The following is a 21504-nucleotide window of genomic DNA, read 5'->3' as shown; positions in this document are numbered from 1 at the left end:
ACCCTTACCCTTACCCAGCCTCCCGCCTGAGCCCTAAGGCACTTGGATCCCCCAGAGGCCTTTAAAATAAACTTTTAGTGAAAAGACACGCTCACAGTGACCTTCGACCTTCGAGGATCCCACCCCAGCCCCGCCCTGCCCCCTCCCTCACCCCTTCATGGCGGAGAAGCAGAGCCAGCCTCGGCGCCCGCTGAGCTGTGTGGCTGTCACTAGGTGTTACTTCCTTCAGCCCCTTTGTCACACCAGACATGTCGCCGCAGAGGGAGCCGAAGCCCTCCCCCGGACTGAACGGAGCTGCCAGATCCGGCCGCATCGAACCGGCATTTTTATTTAGAAACAGCGGAGAGAACCGCTCGGAGCTCATCTGTTCTTCACCTGTCCTAGAAAATCAACAGGTGCGCTGAACAGCCCCGCGGCCCCGTGTCCATGGCGGAGGATGATGTGTTTTCCGCGTCCAGCGGCAGCACCGTTAAGGTCTTTCACCCCTTATGTCTGGACCCGTCACGCCGTCCGGTTTCGGACGGAGCCAGTGGTCCTGCCCGGGGAGGGGGACAGGGGACAGGCTGGGGACAGAAGGGAGGACGCGGCCCCCTTGCCACTGGCGGTCATCATCTTCTTTAGCGATCCCGCAGGGGAAGGGGGCCCCTTTCTGGAACGTTCTGTCAGCCTTGGTGTCTGAGCATTTTTGGCCCTGCCGCAGACAGCAACATCATCACCTTCACGTTTGTCTCATGTCTCTCTCGTACCCAAGGTCCCGTCTGCCTCTAAAATTCGGTTGCCTGTGGCCCTCATAACGCACTATTTTTATACCAAAAGAGAAATCTCACCGATTCGTTGCATCCAGCATTTGGATGGGACAGGCCGGAAGCTCAGACGGAGATGAGTGTCATGGCTTTGTACCAGCTCTCCGACCTCTCACACGACGCATGATTGATAGATGGGGTGGACTCGATGGTATACCCTCCAAACCCGTGTATCGAAATTCTCACCCCTAGCACCCTACTTAGCGTGTGACAGTATTTGGAGATAAGACCTGTAAAAAAGTGATTAAGGTTAAAACGAGGTCCTATCGGTGGGCTTTAACCCAATGCAATTGGCACCCTTATAAAAGGAGGGGATCAGGACACATCAGACCGAGGGAGGATGAGGTAAGGACACCTCCGGGAGGCAGTCATCTGCACCCCGAGGAGAGAGACGTCTGAAGAAACTAGACCTACTCACACTTGATCCGGGAGTCCAGCCCCCTACCTCACACCATCTACAAAAATTAACTCAAATGGACCACAGACACCAGGGTGAGACCTATGAAACTCTTAGGAAACAGGCATAAATCCTCACGACCTTGAGTTAGGCGTCAGATCCGTCCATATGACACCAAAAGCACACGAGACCAAAGGAGAAAACAGGTAAGGAGGACTTAATCAAAATTAAACACCTGTGCTTCAAAGCACAGAAAGTGACTAGCCAACCCATAGAATGGGAGGAAATATTTGCAAATTATTTATCTGGTAGAGACTTGCATCTAGAATATAAAGAACCTATAATGCTCGGCCATAAAAGTACAAATAGCCCCAATTATTTTTTAAGGGGCAAAGGACGTGAATATAAATTTCTTCAAAGACAATATTTAAGTGGCCAATAAACAGGACAAGATGCTCAACATTGTTAGTCATTTGGGAAGTGCAAACCACACCACAGGGAGGTAGCACCTCGTACCCACTGGGTGGCTAAGATCAGAAGCGCTGACCACGAGGGTTGGCGAGGATGTGGAGACATCGGAACCCTCAGACGCTGCCCGTGGGGGTGCAAAGTGGAGGCACTGGAACCCTCAGACACTGCTGGTGGGGTGCGAAACTGTGCGGCCACTTTGGAAAACGTTTCGGCGGCTCCTCGGATGTTCATCAGAGTTACCGTAAGACCCTGCGATGCTATTTTAGGTTTATACCCAAGAGAAATGAAAACATGCGTTCCCACAAACACTTGCGTTTGGATACGTATGACAGCATTATTCGTAATGGCCAGAAAGTAGAAATAACCCAGATATCCATGAACCGATAAATGGATAAGCAAAATGTCGTATATCCAAGTCGGTGAAATATTATTCAGTGACAAAAAAGAGCCGCAGTGCTAACATGTGTCACAACACGGATGAACCGTGAGACCGTGCGTTAAGTGAAAGCCAACCACAAAAGGGCACATAGTACGTGACCCCATGTATATGAAATGACCAGAATAGGCAAATCCATAGAGATAGCCGGTTAATAGTTGGGGGTCGGGGAGCGGGGTAGGGACTATGGAGTTTCTTTTGGAGCGATGAGAATGCTTTGAAGTTGCATTCCCAAAGCATTCGTGCTGGTCCCACACCTCTGCGAATATGCGAAAACCCACCAGTTTGTACAACTTAAAAATGCGGATTTTGTGGTGTGTGAATTACATCCCAAGAAAGCTGTTATTTTTTTTTTTTTAAGGTGGGGAGAGGGGAGGGGAGAGAGAAGTTAAGGATGACACCAAGGTTTTGTGCCCGAGCCCAAAACTGGGAGAGGGAAGAGGCTGGGAGAGGGGAGCGTAGGACGGGGCTCCTGGGCGGGTGGTCTTGAGTGGAGGGAGATGGGGGACAGCAGGCCTGGAGACGGAGGTCTGAGAGTCATTAGCATCTAGAGGGGTCGTAAGCCCTGGGTGGATGAGATCTCACAGTGAGGGAGATGGGGCCAAAGGGAGAGAAAGCTCAGAGGCTGCATGCGGGGCTGTGACGGGCTGGCGTTTCACTATGTGGGCGTCGTCCATCCCAGAGCAGTGACAAGGACATTTCATATACAAGTGGGTGCTGGGATCACAATCAGTGAGTGATACAACCAGGACCCAAACTCAATTCGGGCCTCTGAGCAAATTTGATGAAAATGCTAAGATGCGTGGACTTCCATTTTGTACTTCTTCCGAAAGTCAAGGTCATCCAAAGGCATCCTCCAAAACCACACACTTGGAGACTTCATATTTTTAATGAGCACTTTTTTTCCCGAAACTTGCCCGCACCAGCTAATCGTGATTCCGTATGTGAGGACATGTCTTCTACCGTGTGTTCTTTTCCTGGCGCCTGTTCATTTTCTTCTCATCCAAACTCATGATTATAAGATTAGCATCTTGCCTGTGACGGTTCAGGCATATTGAATCACTTCCCAAAGTGTGTTTAAAAATATATTGAAATCCTATCTGGGAAATGTGGTGTGTAATTTATTTCAGAATATATTATTCCTATCGAATACAAACTAATCAACTAGGGACCAAAGAGCTAAATTTCTGGCATGCCTGATCAGATTGTCTTCATTCTTTGAATAGATTCTTCAGCCCAAATATTTCATTTCTCTAAATCATGAAACCAAGGGTCTTAGGAGTCTGCTGGTTTCTGGCATTCTCTCTCTGAAGGAGAGGAGAGTCACAGATTCCATCTATACTTGAGATTTTCTGTGAATTTAATATCACACAGCACAAAGAGGACTGTTTCGTGTCCACAGGGATTAGGATGGAAAGAAAGTTACTTCTGGGAAGGAAGTTAGCTTGGTGTATTCGTTAAGGTAAGGCTTGCCACTGTAACAGATACACGCCATGTTTTCCGGACATTGAAACAATAGTTTCTTTCTGTTTCTTTTGGTGTAAGAGTCCCACGCCGGTGGACTTCTCTAGCACCCAAAAACCAGGCTGTCTCCATCTGGGGTCTCCCCCTACCCAGGTTCTCAGAGTCCTTGTCACCCAGGCACAAGGTCTGCCCCCAAGCCTCACCTGGTTGTGTCACACGCTGAGCCCGCCATATGTAGCCGCTACAGCCCGGCCTTCAGGCAGGTGGTCCGCTGCCCAGAGCCGTCTGTGAAAACCAAATCTCGCTCTCTCTAACATTGACGTGTTTGTGAGGGTAGCCTGGCCCTGCCTTGGTCCTCGCCTTGGAGCTGAGCAGAATGTTCTGGGGACACTGTGTCCCTTCGGGTAAAGAAGGGGGGTTTGCTCTGCTCTACATGTCACTGGGTGTCATCCAGACACCTCCGTGCAGGTGGCCCGTGGTGTCACCATTTCATTAGGACTCCCTCGGGTTGTGAAAGGCGACTAACATGGCCCTAATCCACTGTGACGCTGATCCGGGTCTGAGAACACAGAGCAGTCCACGTCCACTTCCCCTTCCACAGGGGCCCCGTCCAGGACAAGTGGCACAGTGTCTGGGCCATAGGAGGAGACATATCAGTGCCCACTGAACAAGGAACGGGAGCAGAGACACCCACAGCCCATGATTCACGGTCCCCTGTCCTTGAGCTGGTGGGGGGCACTCACGACATTTAAACATCCTAAAATCTCCTGATGTCAGTTCGGTGGCTTTCTGAACCACTGGCCTGGGATCGGCATGGGGCCAGCTTTCCTTCCTGCCACACCTGGGGCACCGTCTGTAGGATTTACAGTCTCGGCCACCACAGCCTGTCACCTCTTCATGTCTGTGTCACTCACCCTCACTCCCAGTGACATTTGGCTGTCTTCACATATGTTCTTGCCTGGTTTCTGCTCCAAGATTAGCAAGAACTCGGTGTTATCAAGTGTTAAAGGAAATAGATTTCGTGATCTGTGGGTCAAAGACTTTTTTTTTTTTTTTTTTTACGATGACTCAGTCTCAATCCTTGGAGGCAGGCTTCTGCACAGTTTGGGCTCATCCTTGTAAAGATGACATTTGCCTTTCGAAATTTACCAGAACCGCCCAGGCAGCCAGGAGCTCACAACTGTGAAGATTCTTTAAATTATGTTCACATGCATCAGCAAAATTCTGTTTGATTTGGGACGTGGTTGCGTTTTGCTGTGTTTAATCGGGTGGGATCTGCAAAGGAAGGCAGCCGCCCGCAGAGTGACATCTGTGGACCTCAGGGACCGCAGGATATCCTGCATCTATTTCCTGTTCCTTTAAATGCCAGTTAAAACACCAACCCTCCTTTATCGGATGACGTTTTACCTCGTTCTTCATAAAAACCGGGAGAGGTTGCTTGCTCGCTCTCTTCCTTGATCTCACGGACACAGCGATGATGCCGTGAGCAAGGCAAACAGGTGGTACGCGCCGGTATCGACAGGTAACCATCTCTTACGGTTCCGGGTGTGTTATGGCCGTTGGATGAAATGAGGATGAACGGGCACTTTGTAAGTGAAACGTACAAAAGGAGGACCTTTCCGAACCCTGCTTTAGAGTTATCCTTCTCTGTGTGCCCCCCGCCCCCCGTCTCTGTCTCTCTCTCTCTCCCTTCCACTGCCTGGGACAAGTCGAGCCGTGGGAGGTGCAAAGGTGCGTCTCCCTCCCTCCCTCCCTCTTCCCACGCCATCCTTCCCACCTCCTCTCTGTCAGCAAACCCCTTGACCCTGTTGGTTCTGGGTTCTTCCCTCGACTCGCTCTCAATGGAAGAAGCCCTGCAATTGCACCCCGGGCTCCGTGTGCCCAGCGGGTGTGGTTTTCACACCGACAAATAGTTCTCTGACACGTGCGTGTCCCACGATTCAACGCGATTCTGACTCTATGTCCCCAGAGGAAGCGTCAGCTTCCAGGGGTCGAGGGTTCGGTCCTGTCCCCGATTCGCTTCAGATGCCAGTCGTGAGCCCAGGTTGTCCCCTGTGCTTCTGGCCGACTCAGGGGCTCCAGCAACCCCCTCCTAGGATTTCATTAATTTGCCGGAGCAGCTCACAGAATTCGGAGAAACGCTGTACCTCCCAGGCCACCAGTTTATCATAAACAGGTGCCACTCAGAAACGGCCGGATGGAAGAGACGCACAGGGACACGTGTGGGGAGGGACGTGGGGCTGCCGCGCTTTCGTCACCAGGAACTTTCAAGGGACTTAGGAGTCTGTGCCAGGGGACAAAGACCAAACACGTATTTCTTATGATAAATCACAACACCACAAAGGGCTAGCTAGCGAAGCTGCAGGGGCAGAGAGGGCACGCTCTAGCAACCCGAAGCAGGCTGCGCCTCGCCCGCGTGGTCCCCGAGCCCTGCCTGCTTGTCTTACCCTCCTCTTCCCACACAGGGGCTTCTGGCCCATCCCGCATTCCCACCTGGTCCGTGCCTTGCCCAGCCCTGCTGTGTCTTCCCTCTCCTGCCTTGTCTTCATGCCCCAGGCCCTCTCGAAAGGGCACGTGAAGATAAGATGCCATCCATCAGATTCTCTACGGAAAGGAAATCCTTTTTTTTTTTTCCATGGCTGACAGATGGGGGAGGGGATGAAGAGACAGGGGACCTTGAGAATGCCGACCGCGGCCAAGTTCTAATTCCCCTGGCTGTGGATTTGCCAAAAGTCTCTAAACGGTCGAGAGTTCTTGACGCATCTGATCCACGGCCTTCGCCTCGCATCCTCAGACGATCTGATCGAGAGCCGGCTCCGGGAGCCACATTGGCGCCCGGTCTGTCCTTTGGCGTTCCAGGTTCTGGGGCCGGGGGGGCTTGGCTTTGCGCATGGGAGAGCTCCGGGTGAAGCCAGGCAGAGAGTTCGTCGGCTGACACGGTCGGCTGCGATGCCATTGCCCAGACGTCGGCGTGGACTGCTCTTCATTCCCACTGGCACCTGGGGAGCTTGCTTTGACATTTTGAAAATCGACATCCTGGGCGGGTGGGGGCGGGGTCGCGCGGCGTGCCGACGCCTTCTCCCCACAGCTGCTTGTCTCTTGTTTGGAACAGGACACGGCACGAGGCCTGCAGCACTTCAGGAAGCCGCAGCCACACGGGCAGGGTGACCTCGTGAGCCCGGGTCCAGTGTCCGGCTCTTGACCCAAACGGTGGCACACGACGAGGGTCTCCTTCGCTCAGGGGCCCCCCTGTCTCTCCCGGTCCTGCACGAGGTGTCGCGAGCATCTCAAAAGCCTCTGTTGTGGCGGGATCCGTGACTGGGGTCCAGGCAGAGCTGGGAGAGCTGCACCAAAAGCCCGAGGCTCTGGGGCAACGGTGGGGTGCCCTGGGCCGCCAGGGGCCGTGCACCCTCACACCCGGCTTTGCGCTACCAGCCAGGCCGGGCTGGCGCTTAGCCAGCGAGGCCGCCCGCACTGCAGTGTGCCTGGTGCCTGCCTCAGGCCCAGGCCTGGGGCAGCTCTGTGACAACAACAAGCTATTCTTTGTCACCAGGCCCAGATGGGAGTGTTTCCTGCCTCCTCTTCCTGAAGACTCGGGTGGTCAAGTTGGAGTCAGTGCCCTTCCCTGATGGCCAGCGGGCCAGAGGTACAGTAAGGTTCACGGGACTGGGCCACCCTTCTCTAGACAGGGCCCCCTGGGGCCCAGGGCTGCTGAGGAAGTGTCGCTGGGCATTCACGGCTCCCAGCGTGCCCTCCCCTCTCCCCTCCGGCTGCTCATTCTCCCTCCTCGGAGCCCAGGCTGACCAGCCCCCACCTGCCCCAGCCCCAGCCCTGCCAGCTGGGTGGGGGGTCCCTTGGGGCATGAGGGCCGACCCCCACTTTCTCCCAGTCAAGCCCCCCTCCCCGGTCTCCTGCAGCAAAGTGGGCCGCTGACAGTTCCTGGAAGAGCGTGGGGCCCAGAGGTATCGTTTAGTCAGGCTAAGTGCGTACCGGGCACAGCCTGGCAGGAGGAAACTGCCATCAGGGCCACAGGCGGCCTGACGAGCCACAGGAGGAAGGGTGAATCCTGCAGCGGAGATGAGCTGTGTAGTGCTTTCATCTTAGGGAGCGGGGATCGGGGCCCCCAGGAGCCAGATCGGCCACTAGCCAGCTCGGAGACATTGCACACAGGGCTTGAGCTCTAGGCTTCAGGAAAACTAAATCGTGCCAGTGAGGAAGGGTTCTCTGAAAACCCTTAAACAATGGGTTTAGAGAAAAACACTTTCGTAGAAGTATTCGGTGTTGGCAAGGACACAGGAAAATGGACAGTCGCCACCCTTGGGTGGCGGGGGGACTGGTGCGTCCTCTCGGAAAAGCAAGCTTACTTTCACAAACGTTAGCGAAATCACAGACATTGAAGCTTAGAGACGTCAGCTGGACTGGAGGCGCTGCGTGTTACCCCAGGGAGCGAGTCGGCACGGGGGTGCCGCGGGCCGGGGAAGGCCCGGCCTGAGCGGGCTACCTGGCTTATCCGTCCAGAGCCCACGCCTGTGTTGGCAGGTCCTCTGGGCTTCCTAGCTCAAATCTCTTTAATCTACACTGTGTGTTCTGAGTATATATTGAGTAGCTTGTTCGCCAGGCGATGCATTTGGTAGGAGGCAGTCCAAGCTTCGTTCTGCAGGGCCGGTTGCCTTGGGGTCGTTTCTTAAGGGTGCACCAACACAGAACCGCGTACGACAAAGCTGACCACACAAAGACTAAGGAGACCCAGCAAAGCTTCGCTCTGACTGCCAGACGGGTCACCCCACACCGTATACCTACTACTCATTCATTTATCTCTATTTTTCCAGAGACCCCCTGTGCCCTATGAGGTCCTGGCCGATCCCTGGAGCACACCTGCTCACCCGATGCTGGACAGAGGCATCCTGCTAAGTGCATGGGGGAGAAGGAGCCAGACTAAGCGGGGGGAGGGAAGGGCCGGTGCCGAGGTCCGTCCCGGCTGGGGCCCGGAGGGCTTGCCCTGGGCAGGTGGCAGCGTCACTCAATCTGTCCTCCTTTTGGCCAACAGAAAGGTTGTTTGCTGTCCATGGCCTTGGACCACCAGGACACTCGGCACCGTGTTCAGCACAGATGCCACATCCACATCGAAATGTCGGCCCCGGCCGCACGTGCCGCTGGGAAGCACACTTAAAAGCGGGGCGTCCCTGTGAGCGATGGGCTCGGCGCCCAAGTCCAGGAAAGGCAGAAGTGCAGCGAGAGGTTCTGAGGAGGGCCCGGGACGGGGCCTTGGTTTACAGCCCTGTGAAATACATGCATTTCCAAGACACGCCTGCCCTTTGATAAATGGAAAAGGTCATTCCGTGAGCGATCGCTCACCGGTTATGTTGCGACTCACAGCCAGACACCTGCTCTGCCAGCAAAGTAATGTCGCTTCGGTTTCTCCTTGGCAGCCTCCTAGAATACTGATCACACAGCATAACCTCGCCACCGACGTCTGCGTAGAGCCCCAGACGTGTTCGAAATAAGAAATAAAAGGGGGCGGGCACACACGGACCAAGGACACCCTCTGCCTCATCAGAGCATTGCGCACCTGCAGGACGGTGCTACCCTATGTGTCCCGAGCTCCAACAGGCTCTCGGGGGCTCAGACGTGGCTGCTCACGCTCCCGGCCCGTTGAGAAACACACTGATTTCCGTGTGCACTTGATACTAGAGAAGATAAATGGGTCCACTAATTCTGATGGGCTCCCGATTTGGAGAAGGAACACGCAAGGGGAGACGGGAAGACGGAGAGGGATGGAGGGAGTGTGGGGGAGGGTGGGACACTTAGTTCAACAAAATGAAACACATAACTCCCATGATGTTTGATCTCCCGGGGTGAGCGAGACCAGAGACCTGACGAGCGACTTTGAGCTCGTGGAAGGAAAGCTTGAGGTGCTTCGATGTTTACCTTTTCCAATCTGACTGCAAGTTCCCCCAGGAAACAGTCTGTAAACTCCTTCCCAGAAAAAGACCCAGAAAAGAAGAACCTGAGGCCTCACACAGACAGTGTCCCTCGGACCTGTGAAATTACAGAGAAGGGGTTTGCGGTGCTGGTTACATGCCCAGTCTCCGTTGCTCAGCTGCGTGATCTCTGGCAATCTCGCCCACTGATCTGTAAAACAAGGGGTATGATGAACTGGCCTTGGTGCTCCATTTCTCAAATGTCTGTTTTGTAAACCTGAACGTGGTGACGGGCTTCTGGATGTCAGGAGCGGCTCTCCGGGGTGCCCGCAATCAACCGCGACCGTGACGAGGACGAGCTGACTATGCAGGACGGAAGTGTCCCGTACGAGTTGGTAAATCAAAAACCGAGGAGGAAATCACTGGTTACCTAACGGATTCGGCCCCCGCCCCCCTGGCCTTGTTCTCACACGCAAAACCCACGTAACTGACAAGTCATCCTTGTCAACTGTTCCCGTATCTGCTCCTTTCAGCCTGAAAGGATCTCTACCCTCACTCTGCAGGAGACCTCTCCCCGCCCCACCGCTGCCTGCCACCTTCGACGCTGAGACAAAAGAAGACACAAATCGATGGTATGTGTTTGCGGTGGGCAGCGGGGTGGGGGGTAGGGGAGTCAACCTAAAAACAACTTGCCCAGGTCAAAGAGAGGGTCCTCCTAACATAGGTGGCCTCTCCGGGCTGAGGCACCCTTGGCCACTGTGTCACTTGCATGAATGGCTTGTGTCTGTGAGCGTCATGCAGTCACAGCTCAAATCTCACTGCTTAAGGTCCTGCGTGACCGAGGTCACTCTAAGGAGCACCATCTGCTCTGGTCCTCCCAAGTGGTCCAAAGCTACCTCTCGGGTCCTTCGCCTTGAGCTCCATGGCTGACCTTGTGGCCCTTCAGGCAGGACAGCCTCGCTGTCCCTCTCGCAAAAGCTGGAAGAGGCAGGGATTCTACCCCAGATCCCCCCGAGGGGGCATGATCCTGCCAACAGCTGGATTTGGGCCTTCGGGCCTCCAGGTCCGAGAGAATAAATTTCCGTTGTTTTAATAGCCCCTCTCCCCCCGTAGTGGGTGGTTATTGTTAGAGCAGCCACAGAAGCCGATGCAGACACTTAAGTTTTCCTTCTCAAGAATGTGGGGTCTGGCCAGTGCCTATCCATCTGTCACTTCACGTGTCACTTAATTAGCATTTCATTTACGCATCAGGCTCTGTGCAAGGCTCTGAGAACACACATGAGATGAAGAAACACTTTCTGTCCTCGAGTCACATGAGAGAGCTATGGATGGATCCTTATAAAATAACGCTTTAATACAGCAGGAGACAGGGAGTCTCCAGGGGGCAGGCGAGAGGCCGGCCATCGCCATGGGGAGGTTTGGCCAGGAGGCCTGGGTGGGGGGAGCGGGGAAAGACAAGGAGGTGGGGCTGGGTGGCGTGCGTGTGCGTGTACACGCGTGTGGTACGTGAGATGCAATGTGTGATGAGTGCACATGCACGTACACCAGAGGGTGAGAGGCTGGGGGCGCAGGGTGGCCGTGGCCGGTGTGGGGGAGGGTGTGGGGCAGTGTTCCTGGGGTACACTCCTTCCCCACTGGAAGCCACAGCCCTCCGAGGACAGGCTCATCACCATCGTCGGGGAGAAGCTCAGGGCTTCCCCCGCCAGCCGTGGGAGAAGTCTCAGATGGAGTGACGGCTCTGCTTGGTGGCCAAAGCTAGTGTGACACCCCGACCTCTCCTCTGGAAAGGAAGTGGGCAGTTATTAGCCCGTGTAGGAAGCAATGCGCCTGTCAGGGATGTGATCTCTTCGAGCTCCAGTCCGGGGTCGGTCCCACGGGTCAGAGGTGGCCCCAGCCCTGCGTGTCCTCCCCCAGCCACCACGGAAGGAACCAGGGCTGGCCACCTGGGGCTCCTGTTTCCATCTCCACCCTCCAGCCAAGGTCTCTGCACCACGTGCCTGTAGCTGCGGTAAGGGTGGGGGCTGATGTCCACCTCAGGCCAGGACGCTGGGGGACAGGTGGTTGGTCAGTCCTCAGCAGCACCTGAGCTCTGTAGGAGGCCTCGGCGTAGGGACAGGTGGGGTCCGCGGGGCAGAGGCGGCGACACCGGATGGACCGCAGGACGCTGGGTGGGTTCTCTCCGTTGCTGGTGCGGGGGTCTGAAGCAGGTGCCTAATTTCTAGGGCGTTTCCTCGGTCGGGCAAAAGGCACGGATTCAAGACGAAGCGGGTGGGATGCGGAGAACACCGGCTCCTTCGGCCCACAGGACACTCGGCCCCCAGCGCCAGCCCAGCCGTGGGACGCACGCAGGCGCTAGCCCTGGCCGTCCCTGCTCCCCGCTGACCGACCGCGGCCCTCCTGGCCCGCCACATGGGAGGCCGAGCCTGGCGTTTCCTCAGATCTCGCGGCCACCGCCGTCAGCACCAGCAAAGGTAGCTGCATGGCCGGGTCTGCCCTTCTGGCCTCGTCCCTCCGACCGCTCTGCAGCACAGTCCCCTCAGTTCCTGCTCTCACTGTCCCCTGCTCCGGCGACCGCCTCCCACGCTGCTTGTCCCGGCTCTCCAGCCCTTTCCTCCAAGAGCCTTCTCTCTGGCCTGCTTCTTAAACATCAGCCTCTGAGGGGGTCCATCCTGAACCTCCTCTACTCATTCGACAAGCATTGGCTGAGCGCCGAACACAGCTGAGCCTCTGCCCTGCCCGCCCCACGAGAGGGGGCGACACTGGAGGTTGAGGACGGTGCATTAACTCGGGGTGCGCTGCAGCACATGAGAGAGCAACCCACCCTCCACTGGGGTCCGTGCATGACCCGCTTGTTTGTCCACACCCATCTCCCTCCCCGTGGTTGCATTTCCTGGGTAATGTTAAGAACGGAATTTGAATCCTACAGAGTTCAACGAGGATGTGTTTGCACGCCTGGCTCCGTGCATGCTGATTTTTATCACTGCCGCCAAGGAGAGAACACAGACATTGGAGTCAGTCGGATCTGTTCTGACTGACATCTGAACTTGGTCGGGCTGCCTTTCAACCCCTTTCCCACTTGTAAACGGGAGCCAGTGCCCTCCCCTGGGCTACTGTGAAAGCGAGAGCAAGCACGTGGCATACACAGGGTCGCCGGAAGGCCTTAAGCTATTGACTTCCTTCCCTGTGTATAATTTTGAAGTTCAAAGTCACTTTCCCTAGAGCAGGGATTCAAGGCACAGGGGTCATTTCTGGTTGTCACAACCAAGCTTATTTAGTGGCATCTAGTGGGTAGAGGCCAGGTATGCTGTTAAACACACACAAGACAGCCCCTCTCAGTCCCCCTCCCTGCCCCCCAAATGCCAACAGAGCTGAGGCCGGGAAATCCTTGCCACAGAGGAATCTACATCAGAGACTCGGCCAAGGTCATGTCACCTAGATTTGGAGGAGGAAATTGAGATTCAGACAAGTTGGGTGATCTAAAAACCAGAATGCGGGGGGGAGCACAGTTTGGATCCTTGAATGTGAAACCAAATCTTTTCCTACCCCAAAATGTGCTTTTCCACTACACCATGCTACCACCTGTCCTGAGGCAGGACAAAAATTAAGGAGCCCACACTACTCTACAGCCATCCCGAGAAAACCACTGACAGGGACCGGAAAAGCTAATTACCCTAGAGCTTTCAAACACGTCACATGTACTCACGTTATTTATAAACCACTTGCAAATGGACTGGTCGTCTTTTGGAAGTACCCAAGGCTAGCAAAGGTTAGGTCCCTATGAGAAAGACGCGGCCCCTCTGTCACAGCCAGCAGCCCAGGACAGACTGGTCCATCATCCTGCTCACACCTCTTCACACCTGGAGAAAGGAAAGCTCTCTCTCCCCACAAACGACAAGAATGACGGGAGTGCTTTGTGTTGATTACGGACGGTGAGTCCTGGGCAAGATAAGACATCTGGATATCAATGGACAAGAGGTAAATTATCTCAAAAAAAGATCTTGAATGCTGCTGAGTGCGGCACTGCCGTCAGAAGATAAGGTTTATCCTTTGGCCTTTCAGAAAGTAACTCGAGAGCATGCTTTTTAGAGGCTCGCGACACTGCTTTTTGATGAGGAATCAAGGACAATGAGTCGAGGAAGCTCCGTGGACTTTGCCCAGGAAAGTTAATCATTGCTCAGACAGAACCCGCGTCCATGATGAACTAGACTCCAAGTTCAATTCCATTTGATGAGAACAGGACCTTTTCAGTATTGTCACAAAGTGACAGTTTATGTGAAAATTAAATATCAAATGCAGTCCTGTTAAATATAGCATTTATCCAAATTGGTCCATACTTACATATCACAGTTGAGTATGTCAATATTAACATGTCTCCTAAAACAGTGTGACGTTTTCTACTCCGATCCAAAACGGTAAGCCTGAGGTCCATGAACTGTAGCCACCTTTAGAAACACTATGTCTTTACAGAAAAGTGATAATACTGGAAATTTTTAGTCTTTAATAAAAGACAAACTGGTTTAGGCTGGAATGATATGGGTGCCCATTATCATCAGGTACTATTTTGGGGTAGGAGAAAAAAATTCTTTTCATATTCCTATTTTTTTAATCTTTTTATGAGCTTCTCAATTACACTCAGAAACCTATCTTCACCCCTCAGCAGGTACGTGAGCCCACTGAGCATATATGTTGTGTGCATCAGCGTGAGAAAAACCGTGACAGATCACACACAAAAAATCAAGACTTCTAAATGATAAAACTGTTAAATTACAGTGGGAAAATGTTTGAATACTGACAAATCGTTAAGATCCTTAATAAGAACATTTTACATAAAATCGACACTCAACACTGCAGATGAGAATGAATGGTATTCATGGAACACCCAACAGGCAAACAAATGTAAAACGCTGGCGTACGCACTGGACAGACAGATGGAGACGAGGTCCCTACTGCAGGATGGCCAGTCGGAGCGCTCGAGTGCCCAGGTCTGTCCCCAACTCTGATACTTCCGTGTGATTTTATAAATTTCTTGACCCCATGGGTAGTTTTAAGTATTAAACTATGTGAAACACCTGATACGTAGTAGCTAATCAGTAGGCATAACAGGCTGGCAACAGTTAAAAGGTGAAATCGCCCTGGAGAGGCCAGGCCAGGTCGGCCTCCATCAGAGGGGCACAAACTTGCACCTTAGTGGGTGGCACATCCACCAAGGTCTGCAGGTCTGCGCGTCTCCTCGCCCCACCAACATCTTTCAAAAACAGCCATCGTAAAAAAAAGATTCACCGTGCTTAGAATAGCAAAAACTTGAGAAACACCTAATGCACCAATACTGGAATTGGTTAAAAATATTTTACCGTATGTCTTTAACTTACTGGACCTCCGCACAGCAGTGAAGTTGTAACACCCGATTATATTTACTTACTGCCCAGGTGTAGTTTTAAAAAGCAGCTTACACAACAATAACGTGATAGCCACAATGACACACACACCGTCTGTCATTAGCTGGAAATAGCATGAAAGATATACAACAAGAGTTATTAACACTTTTTTCTGGATGGTGGGTTATAAATTATATTCAACTTTATATTCAAAACTTCCTAACTGTAATAAACACATGCTACTTCTCTAACTCGTTTTCATGCACGAAAGAGCAGATATAAAGAGTAACAAAAAAGGACATCAGTTTCACAGTGACTTCACTTCTGCTGCAATAGTTTTTATGCCAACTCTTCCCCATTCCCATTCTTAAGTCAGTGACAAAACCGTTTAGAAACGACACCATGAGATGAACTTTATTTTAAAGCTCATAAAAGGCTTCACAATACCGGTTACAAACAGAATCCACATCTCTTCCATTTTACACCTTCACGTGACAAATGCACTGTATAGCGAGATATGTTTTAAAGTGTTTGTTCTGCATGCTGCTAACACATTTCACTAGCGTCTGCATTACTCGGCAAAATTTTAATATCAAAGGAAAGAGTCATTCTACTGGACAGAATCTTAGAAAGCCCTTAGGAAATCAGACGGTCTCGTTTATAAACATCCACACACATGCCGGAATGGAGAGCGAAATGCAAGAAAACTACCTTGGCAGGAGCGAACGCTAAAGGGAAACCCACAGCCCTCGAGCAAGCAGTACGGTTGTTTTGGTTTCTCCAAAAGACAAAAGTCAATTTCATCCTCAGTGATGCAAATGGTAACACTGCACAGAAGCTTAGTATGAATTCACAATTCCACAGGAATCTGAAAGTTACCAAGGCAATTTTCCCTTTTAGGATCATAAAGACTACAGACAAGCTTTTTTTTTTTCATATATAATACACAAAGTTTCTAAACATTCTTAAAAAAGAAAATATAAATAGTCTCGGTGTGTTATGAAGAGTCACATACTATGGCAAAAACATGTCAGGTGAAGGGCAAAGCCCGTCGCAGGTCACCTAGTCCAAGTCCATGCTGACGGAGCTCTTCTCATTGGGGTAACACTCGCCGTTCTGCTGTGGAGGGTCAGCACCCACGTTTTTGCCTTGATCTAGGTTGTCTTCCTTTTTGTCAGTATTTGGGCCATTTGGAGTTCTTTCCAGTTTGGGTGATTCGATTTTCGGTTTGGGTTGTGTTACGACAGGTTCACAAGTGTTGTTCAACTCCTAAGACAGAGAAACGAATCTAGTGACCACACCAACTCAGACCCAGCCAGGTCGCTTCCAACCCCTCCCCGCACACCTGAACCACACCTTCCACTCCAACTACACGTCTCTCAAAGAATTCCACTGACTCGCTGCACGTGCTCACAACTACAGCGTGAAGCCTGATCGAAGAGAAGGGAACACTGTGATGTGTCAGGGACTTGCCCAGTCCGCACATTTAAACCTCGCACCAACATTAAAACGTAGGAACTATAATCCCCATCTATGGAAGAAGAAATGGTTCAGGGATGAAGTAACAACCTCAAGGTCAGAAAATCTAGCGAGCAAAGAGCTGGAATCATTACAACCCACTGGCTTCAAAGGCTTGTCTCCTTAACCTTCACCGTGCCTGTATATTCTTGATTTTCTCTCCAACTTCCTTCAAGCCTCACGTAGTCAGCAAGGCCTTCCTGATGAAACACTGACCCGGGTTCTCTCCACTGTCCCCAATTCCCTAAACCCAGGGGTCCCTAATCCCTAGGTGTGGACCAGTACCCATGGCCTGGTACAGAGCCACACAGCAGGAGGTGAGCGGTGGATGAGCCAGTGAAGCTTCATCTGTATCTGCAGCCGCTCGCCAGCGCCAGCATCACCGCCTCAGCTCTGCCTCAGGTCATCAGGCATCAGATTCCCATAGGAGCACCGGTCCCTGGTGCCAAGAAGGCTGGGGACCACTGCCCTAACCCCTCTGGCTATTTCTACCACCAACACGAACCCCATCTTATGTACTGCCACACATGCTAACTGCCAAGTCTTCCTCACGAGGGCAGATGGCTTCCGCCAGGACAGGACTTTCTTAGGACACTGAAATTCAGCCCCTGGAACAACGGCTAGGCACATGGCAGGTAGGGGTTCAACACACACATTTGCTGAATGAATGAAATGAAATGGAAAGTTAACCGGGACTTCTAAGGTCTTCTATAACCCATGACGTCGATAATAACCCAAGAAATCTAGTCTCCGTCAGGATGAGATGAAAAATATATAGGAAAAATGGCCACGTTTAAGGTTCAAATGATTGCACTTCGCGTCCCTGAGAAAGCACAGCAGTAAGCTGACAGCAACACTCACAGCAACACTCACCTTTATTTTTGCTTTAATCTCCTGAGCACGCACAACTGGGTCCTGATCGAGACTCTTTCTAGCTTGAGCGTTCATGACGTTATTCATCCACTCCATCGCTTCATTCACGGACTTCTCGACCTTTTTCATTTCAGACTCATCAATGTGGTTATATTTCTCATCCTTAATGGAAAAGGCATGGTCATTCAGAGAATTGAGCACTCAACAGTAACTACTACTATGACCAAATTTCCCATGAACTTCAAATCTACCTCAGGTCTCAAACGCTAATTTCTCACTTAAGAACATCTATTCATCTTAAAGGTTACTCAACTTAATTTATTAAAACCTAGAGTAACTTGGGGCTTCTAGGCAAGATGGTGGAGCTAGCCTCCTCACATGACCACATCACAATTACAACTACAGAGCCACCCCCAATGAGAACCACTTGAAGTCTACTCAACAGAAGTCCTGCAACTGTAAACACACAGAAGAGGCCACCCTGAGACTGGTAGGAGGGACGGAGACGTGGAAGGGGCTGGTCCCACACCTGCATGTGGGGGTCGAGAACTGGGAGGGATGTCTCAGCTGTGGAGGTCCCCCCCTCCCGAAGAGCAAGGGGTCCTGGCCCCACAGCAGACATCCCGGCCCAGGCTTCCAGCACCAGAAAGATGAGTCCCCATAACTGTGGCTGTGAAATCCAGTAGGGATGGTGGCTGAGTGAGATGGAAAGTGGCTAGAGTCCCAGGTGTCCTGTTAAAGGACCCGTTATAAAAACAGTTCCAGGGAAGAGGGTCAGTAACATCGTAGTAACTCCATGTGGTATCAGGTGGCTCCTAGGCTTAAGGTGGTCGCTTCGCGAGGTACAGAACTATCCAGCCACTATGCTGTACACCCAGAACTAATGTGCTATTGTATGTCAACTGAAACTGAAAAATAAAATATTACCTAAAAAAAATTACAGAACCAATAAAACCTAGAACGACACCCTCGTGATGCACAGACTTACGCTGTCTCTGAAGTCAGCTGCTATCTTGGCGTAGTGCTGCAGCCTCTGTCCTAGTTCTTCGAACGCTTTTGGCCGCTCCTCAGCTTCTTGAAAACGAACTTTAATCGGAGTGCCAATTTTCTAAAACAAAATACAACAGATTGGTAGCTGTCGCAATCGGAGGCTGAAGCACAGGCACTGCTTCCCAGGGGCAGAGGGCCTACCATCAGCTCCTCCAGCTTGTCCACATACGCCTGCTTGGCCTGGTCCTCCCCCTCCTCATAGAGCCAGTCCTCGGTCTGTGTGAGCAGCCTCAAGAAGTTCTGATGGTCCTGTATGAGAAACGGGGAAGCAGCACTTCAGAGTCACCGTCAGAAGCATCAACCACTGAGTGGCTGACCTTATTTCCAGAAGGTGCTGGATGAACTGAGCTCCCCTCGGAAATGCTCAACAAACACGACACGTGACTGTCAGCCTCGCTCGTGTCTCACAAGGGGGGCCTTTTACACACTTGAGGCTCTTGGTTGACAGCTGACTTAAAATACTAGATCTTAGAAGCCCGATTTCAGACCATCTGCACTGCGGGGTGGGTGTGGAAGAGCGACGACCCTCCTCCTCTCCAGAACGATTAGGTCTCAGGGACTTCCTATTTGTTCCCTCAACTTCCAAATACTGAACAGGAAACGAGACGAGTCGACAACTCAGTTCGTGAGCACAGGAAAACGCATCCCTGCACAACTCACGTGAAGTGTGCGTTCCTACTCCAACCTCAGGCCCAGCCTGGTTTGGGTCAGCCCCTCCTCGGAGCCCCAACCACAGCAACCCCAAGAAACGTCCCAGCAGAGCCAAGAACTGAAATACACTACAAAGTAGTCCACGGATCTTAGGATGAAAATAGGCTCCACATTTAAATTCTCTTAACTTCAGAATGAGTCTCTCAACCACCCCAGATTTCTATCTAACTGATCTTTCCCAAGTCCCATCTTTCCCAGCTGACGTTGGAAGTTTAGAGAAGGGCCAAGGGGGTTAACGGCACCTGGTAGACTTTGGGACGACTGGGTGAACCAGTCCCATGGGATAAAACAGTGACAGAGAACCACCAAGGGGCCAGAGTCATAAAAAGATTGAGGATGCTGAAATCGAGGATTTTTTACTTACTTATTTTTCTGGCCCCCCTAACGGTGAACGTCGGACTGAACAAATGTTTGATAGGCTCTTCGTTCTGGATGGTAAAACTAAGAGGTCACTGGGGTAAACTAGGACGGAACACAGTGACACAGCACTGGCGAGCCTCTGGCTCCAGCTCTCTGTTGATACAATTTCTATTCCTAGTTGTTCGGTTTCCAAAAAGCTTGCTACAAAATCTGGTAGCGGTTCGTTATGTCCAGTCGGACGTTACGACACTTTCCAGATCGCCTGCACGGAGCGGAGCTCCACTGACCTGCTCACCCACGAACTTCTCGTACGGCCCACACAGCTTGTCCCGGAACTCGTACACGCACTCCTCCACCGCATTCTTGGCGTCGTTTCTCTCCTTCTCCAGCTTATCCTGCATTATCATCTTACCCTGCCAAAACACAGGAAATGTCAACCACGCTCTGATGTTAACGAAATCAAGTTACACCCCCCAAAAATTACTGTTAATAGTTCTAATTTATACCTCATAGAACTCTTCCAACAAACCTTATGGAATTATTCATTTTCTAAATACAAATAAGCTGTGGGTATTTTAAACAGTATATAAAAAATTATACAGCTTTCGCATTTCAGATTTAAAACTAAGGAAAGAAATCTACGGCTTTTATACAATTTTGTTCACTTTTATACACTCAGATGGTTGTTTGACATTGAGATTGATATTAGCCAATGGGCAATGGCCAGACAGCTTTGTCACCACATTTTGAAATCAAGGATAAATTACTTAAGAGTCCACTTACTTATATTTATTGTTAAACTTCTAAACAACGCTCCCACCTGAGTACAGGAAGCAATCTCAATGACGTCACACACTCTGGACTACAGAGAAGCACAGTGCATTTCTCGGAAGCACTCCGAGTGGCCGCAAGTACCAACTGCACTGTGCTCCATGCCAGGACACGCTGGCACCCAACTGTTTCTCAAGAAACTGGGCCTGGGACTCTATGCCGAGCGGAATGGTACAGACCTCTTTAATAAGGATGCAAAAACATAAAACTCTATAAAACAATTAAAAAACCTGTTGGCTTTGACTTCACCCTACCCCTAAGACTGTATAAAGATTGGGATACGGAGAAGAATTTATAGCCTTTTATCTACTAGAAACGCAGGCAACAGGGCCGAACCAAACATTCCAGAACAAAAACATTTAATATAACCCCAGCTCTTGCCTCTGTCTCGATGTACATATTGAGCAGGTCTCTACCCAGCTGCCAGACCAAGTTGGCTTCGACAGGAAGCTCCACGTTCACCACCTTTATTTTGGGTTTTTTAGCTTCTGGAGGCTGGTCAACTTTCTTTTCGTTTGCCTTGGGAAGGAAGGTTAAAAGAAAAGAAGTTCTTAATCCTTGAAAAACAAAAAAAAAATACACTACCATATTTGCTGGTAACATAGACAAAAATAATATCTATGAAGTTAGAAGAGTAATAAGATCACCTGATTCCCACCTGCCCATTTTCAATCAGGCCTGCAATGCCACTTAGGCATGCCACAGTCTCCTTTGAGAATTCACCAGGGTATTTTTCTCTTTTCACATTAAACTTAAATTTAACCTCCCCTGCTAAAGCCTTGCTTCATAGATCTTTATGTCCCTAACCCCTTTAAGCAATGTCTGAGACTCTGAAGAGTCAAAAATACTAAATTGCCACATCTTTATAATTTAGAATCTGACAGTCGGTTACTGAAGACAGACGAACCCATGCTAGATGTGTCAGGTCCATCGCTATCTGTGACAAATGCGCAGGTCCCTCTAGCCCAGCAGTACACCTGCCTTCGTTACAATCGGCATCACACTGACGAGTGCCTTTTACACTTTCCTACTGAATTTAGAGATTGCACACACGTTTCTGCGTGTATACATTCTTATTCCCACTGTCTGCCTTTGAGTCATAGCAATTCTCATAAGCAACTCCCCAAGGTCAAGAGAGATAAAAATCTCAAAACAGCAAATGGGATGATGCAGAGAATGCTAATAGTTTACTGTACGTTTTTCAAAAATGTCACTACAGGGATAAAGAAGTAAGCATCTCCTATGGCCTTCAGTTTTCCAGCCTTTTCTATGACTTTCCATTTCTGCAAGTTCT

General features: G+C 51.1%; 1 protein-coding gene across 1 annotated transcript in view; it reads right to left on the bottom strand.

Moving 5' to 3' along the window:
* Window positions 1-15254: 15254 nt before the first annotated feature.
* Window positions 15255-21504, bottom strand: part of HSPH1 (heat shock protein family H (Hsp110) member 1) — a 28131-nt gene continuing 21881 nt past the window's right edge. Inside the window, exons 9-14 of the mRNA XM_023530673.1 lie at window positions 20592-20729; window positions 19667-19792; window positions 18450-18557; window positions 18247-18366; window positions 17259-17420; window positions 15255-16136 (exon numbers count right to left, since the gene is read on the bottom strand). Coding sequence (XP_023386441.1) covers window positions 15930-16136; window positions 17259-17420; window positions 18247-18366; window positions 18450-18557; window positions 19667-19792; window positions 20592-20729 — 861 coding nt within the window. The 3' untranslated portion in view covers window positions 15255-15929. The remainder of the gene's footprint in view (window positions 16137-17258; window positions 17421-18246; window positions 18367-18449; window positions 18558-19666; window positions 19793-20591; window positions 20730-21504) is intronic.

The sequence above is a fragment of the Pteropus vampyrus genome, unplaced genomic scaffold (assembly GCF_000151845.1).
Source record: "Pteropus vampyrus isolate Shadow unplaced genomic scaffold, Pvam_2.0 Scaffold52, whole genome shotgun sequence".
NCBI lineage: Eukaryota > Metazoa > Chordata > Mammalia > Chiroptera > Pteropodidae > Pteropus > Pteropus vampyrus.
The sequence above is the reverse complement of the archived record's forward strand: the minus strand, read 5'-3'. Positions and strand labels throughout refer to the sequence as shown.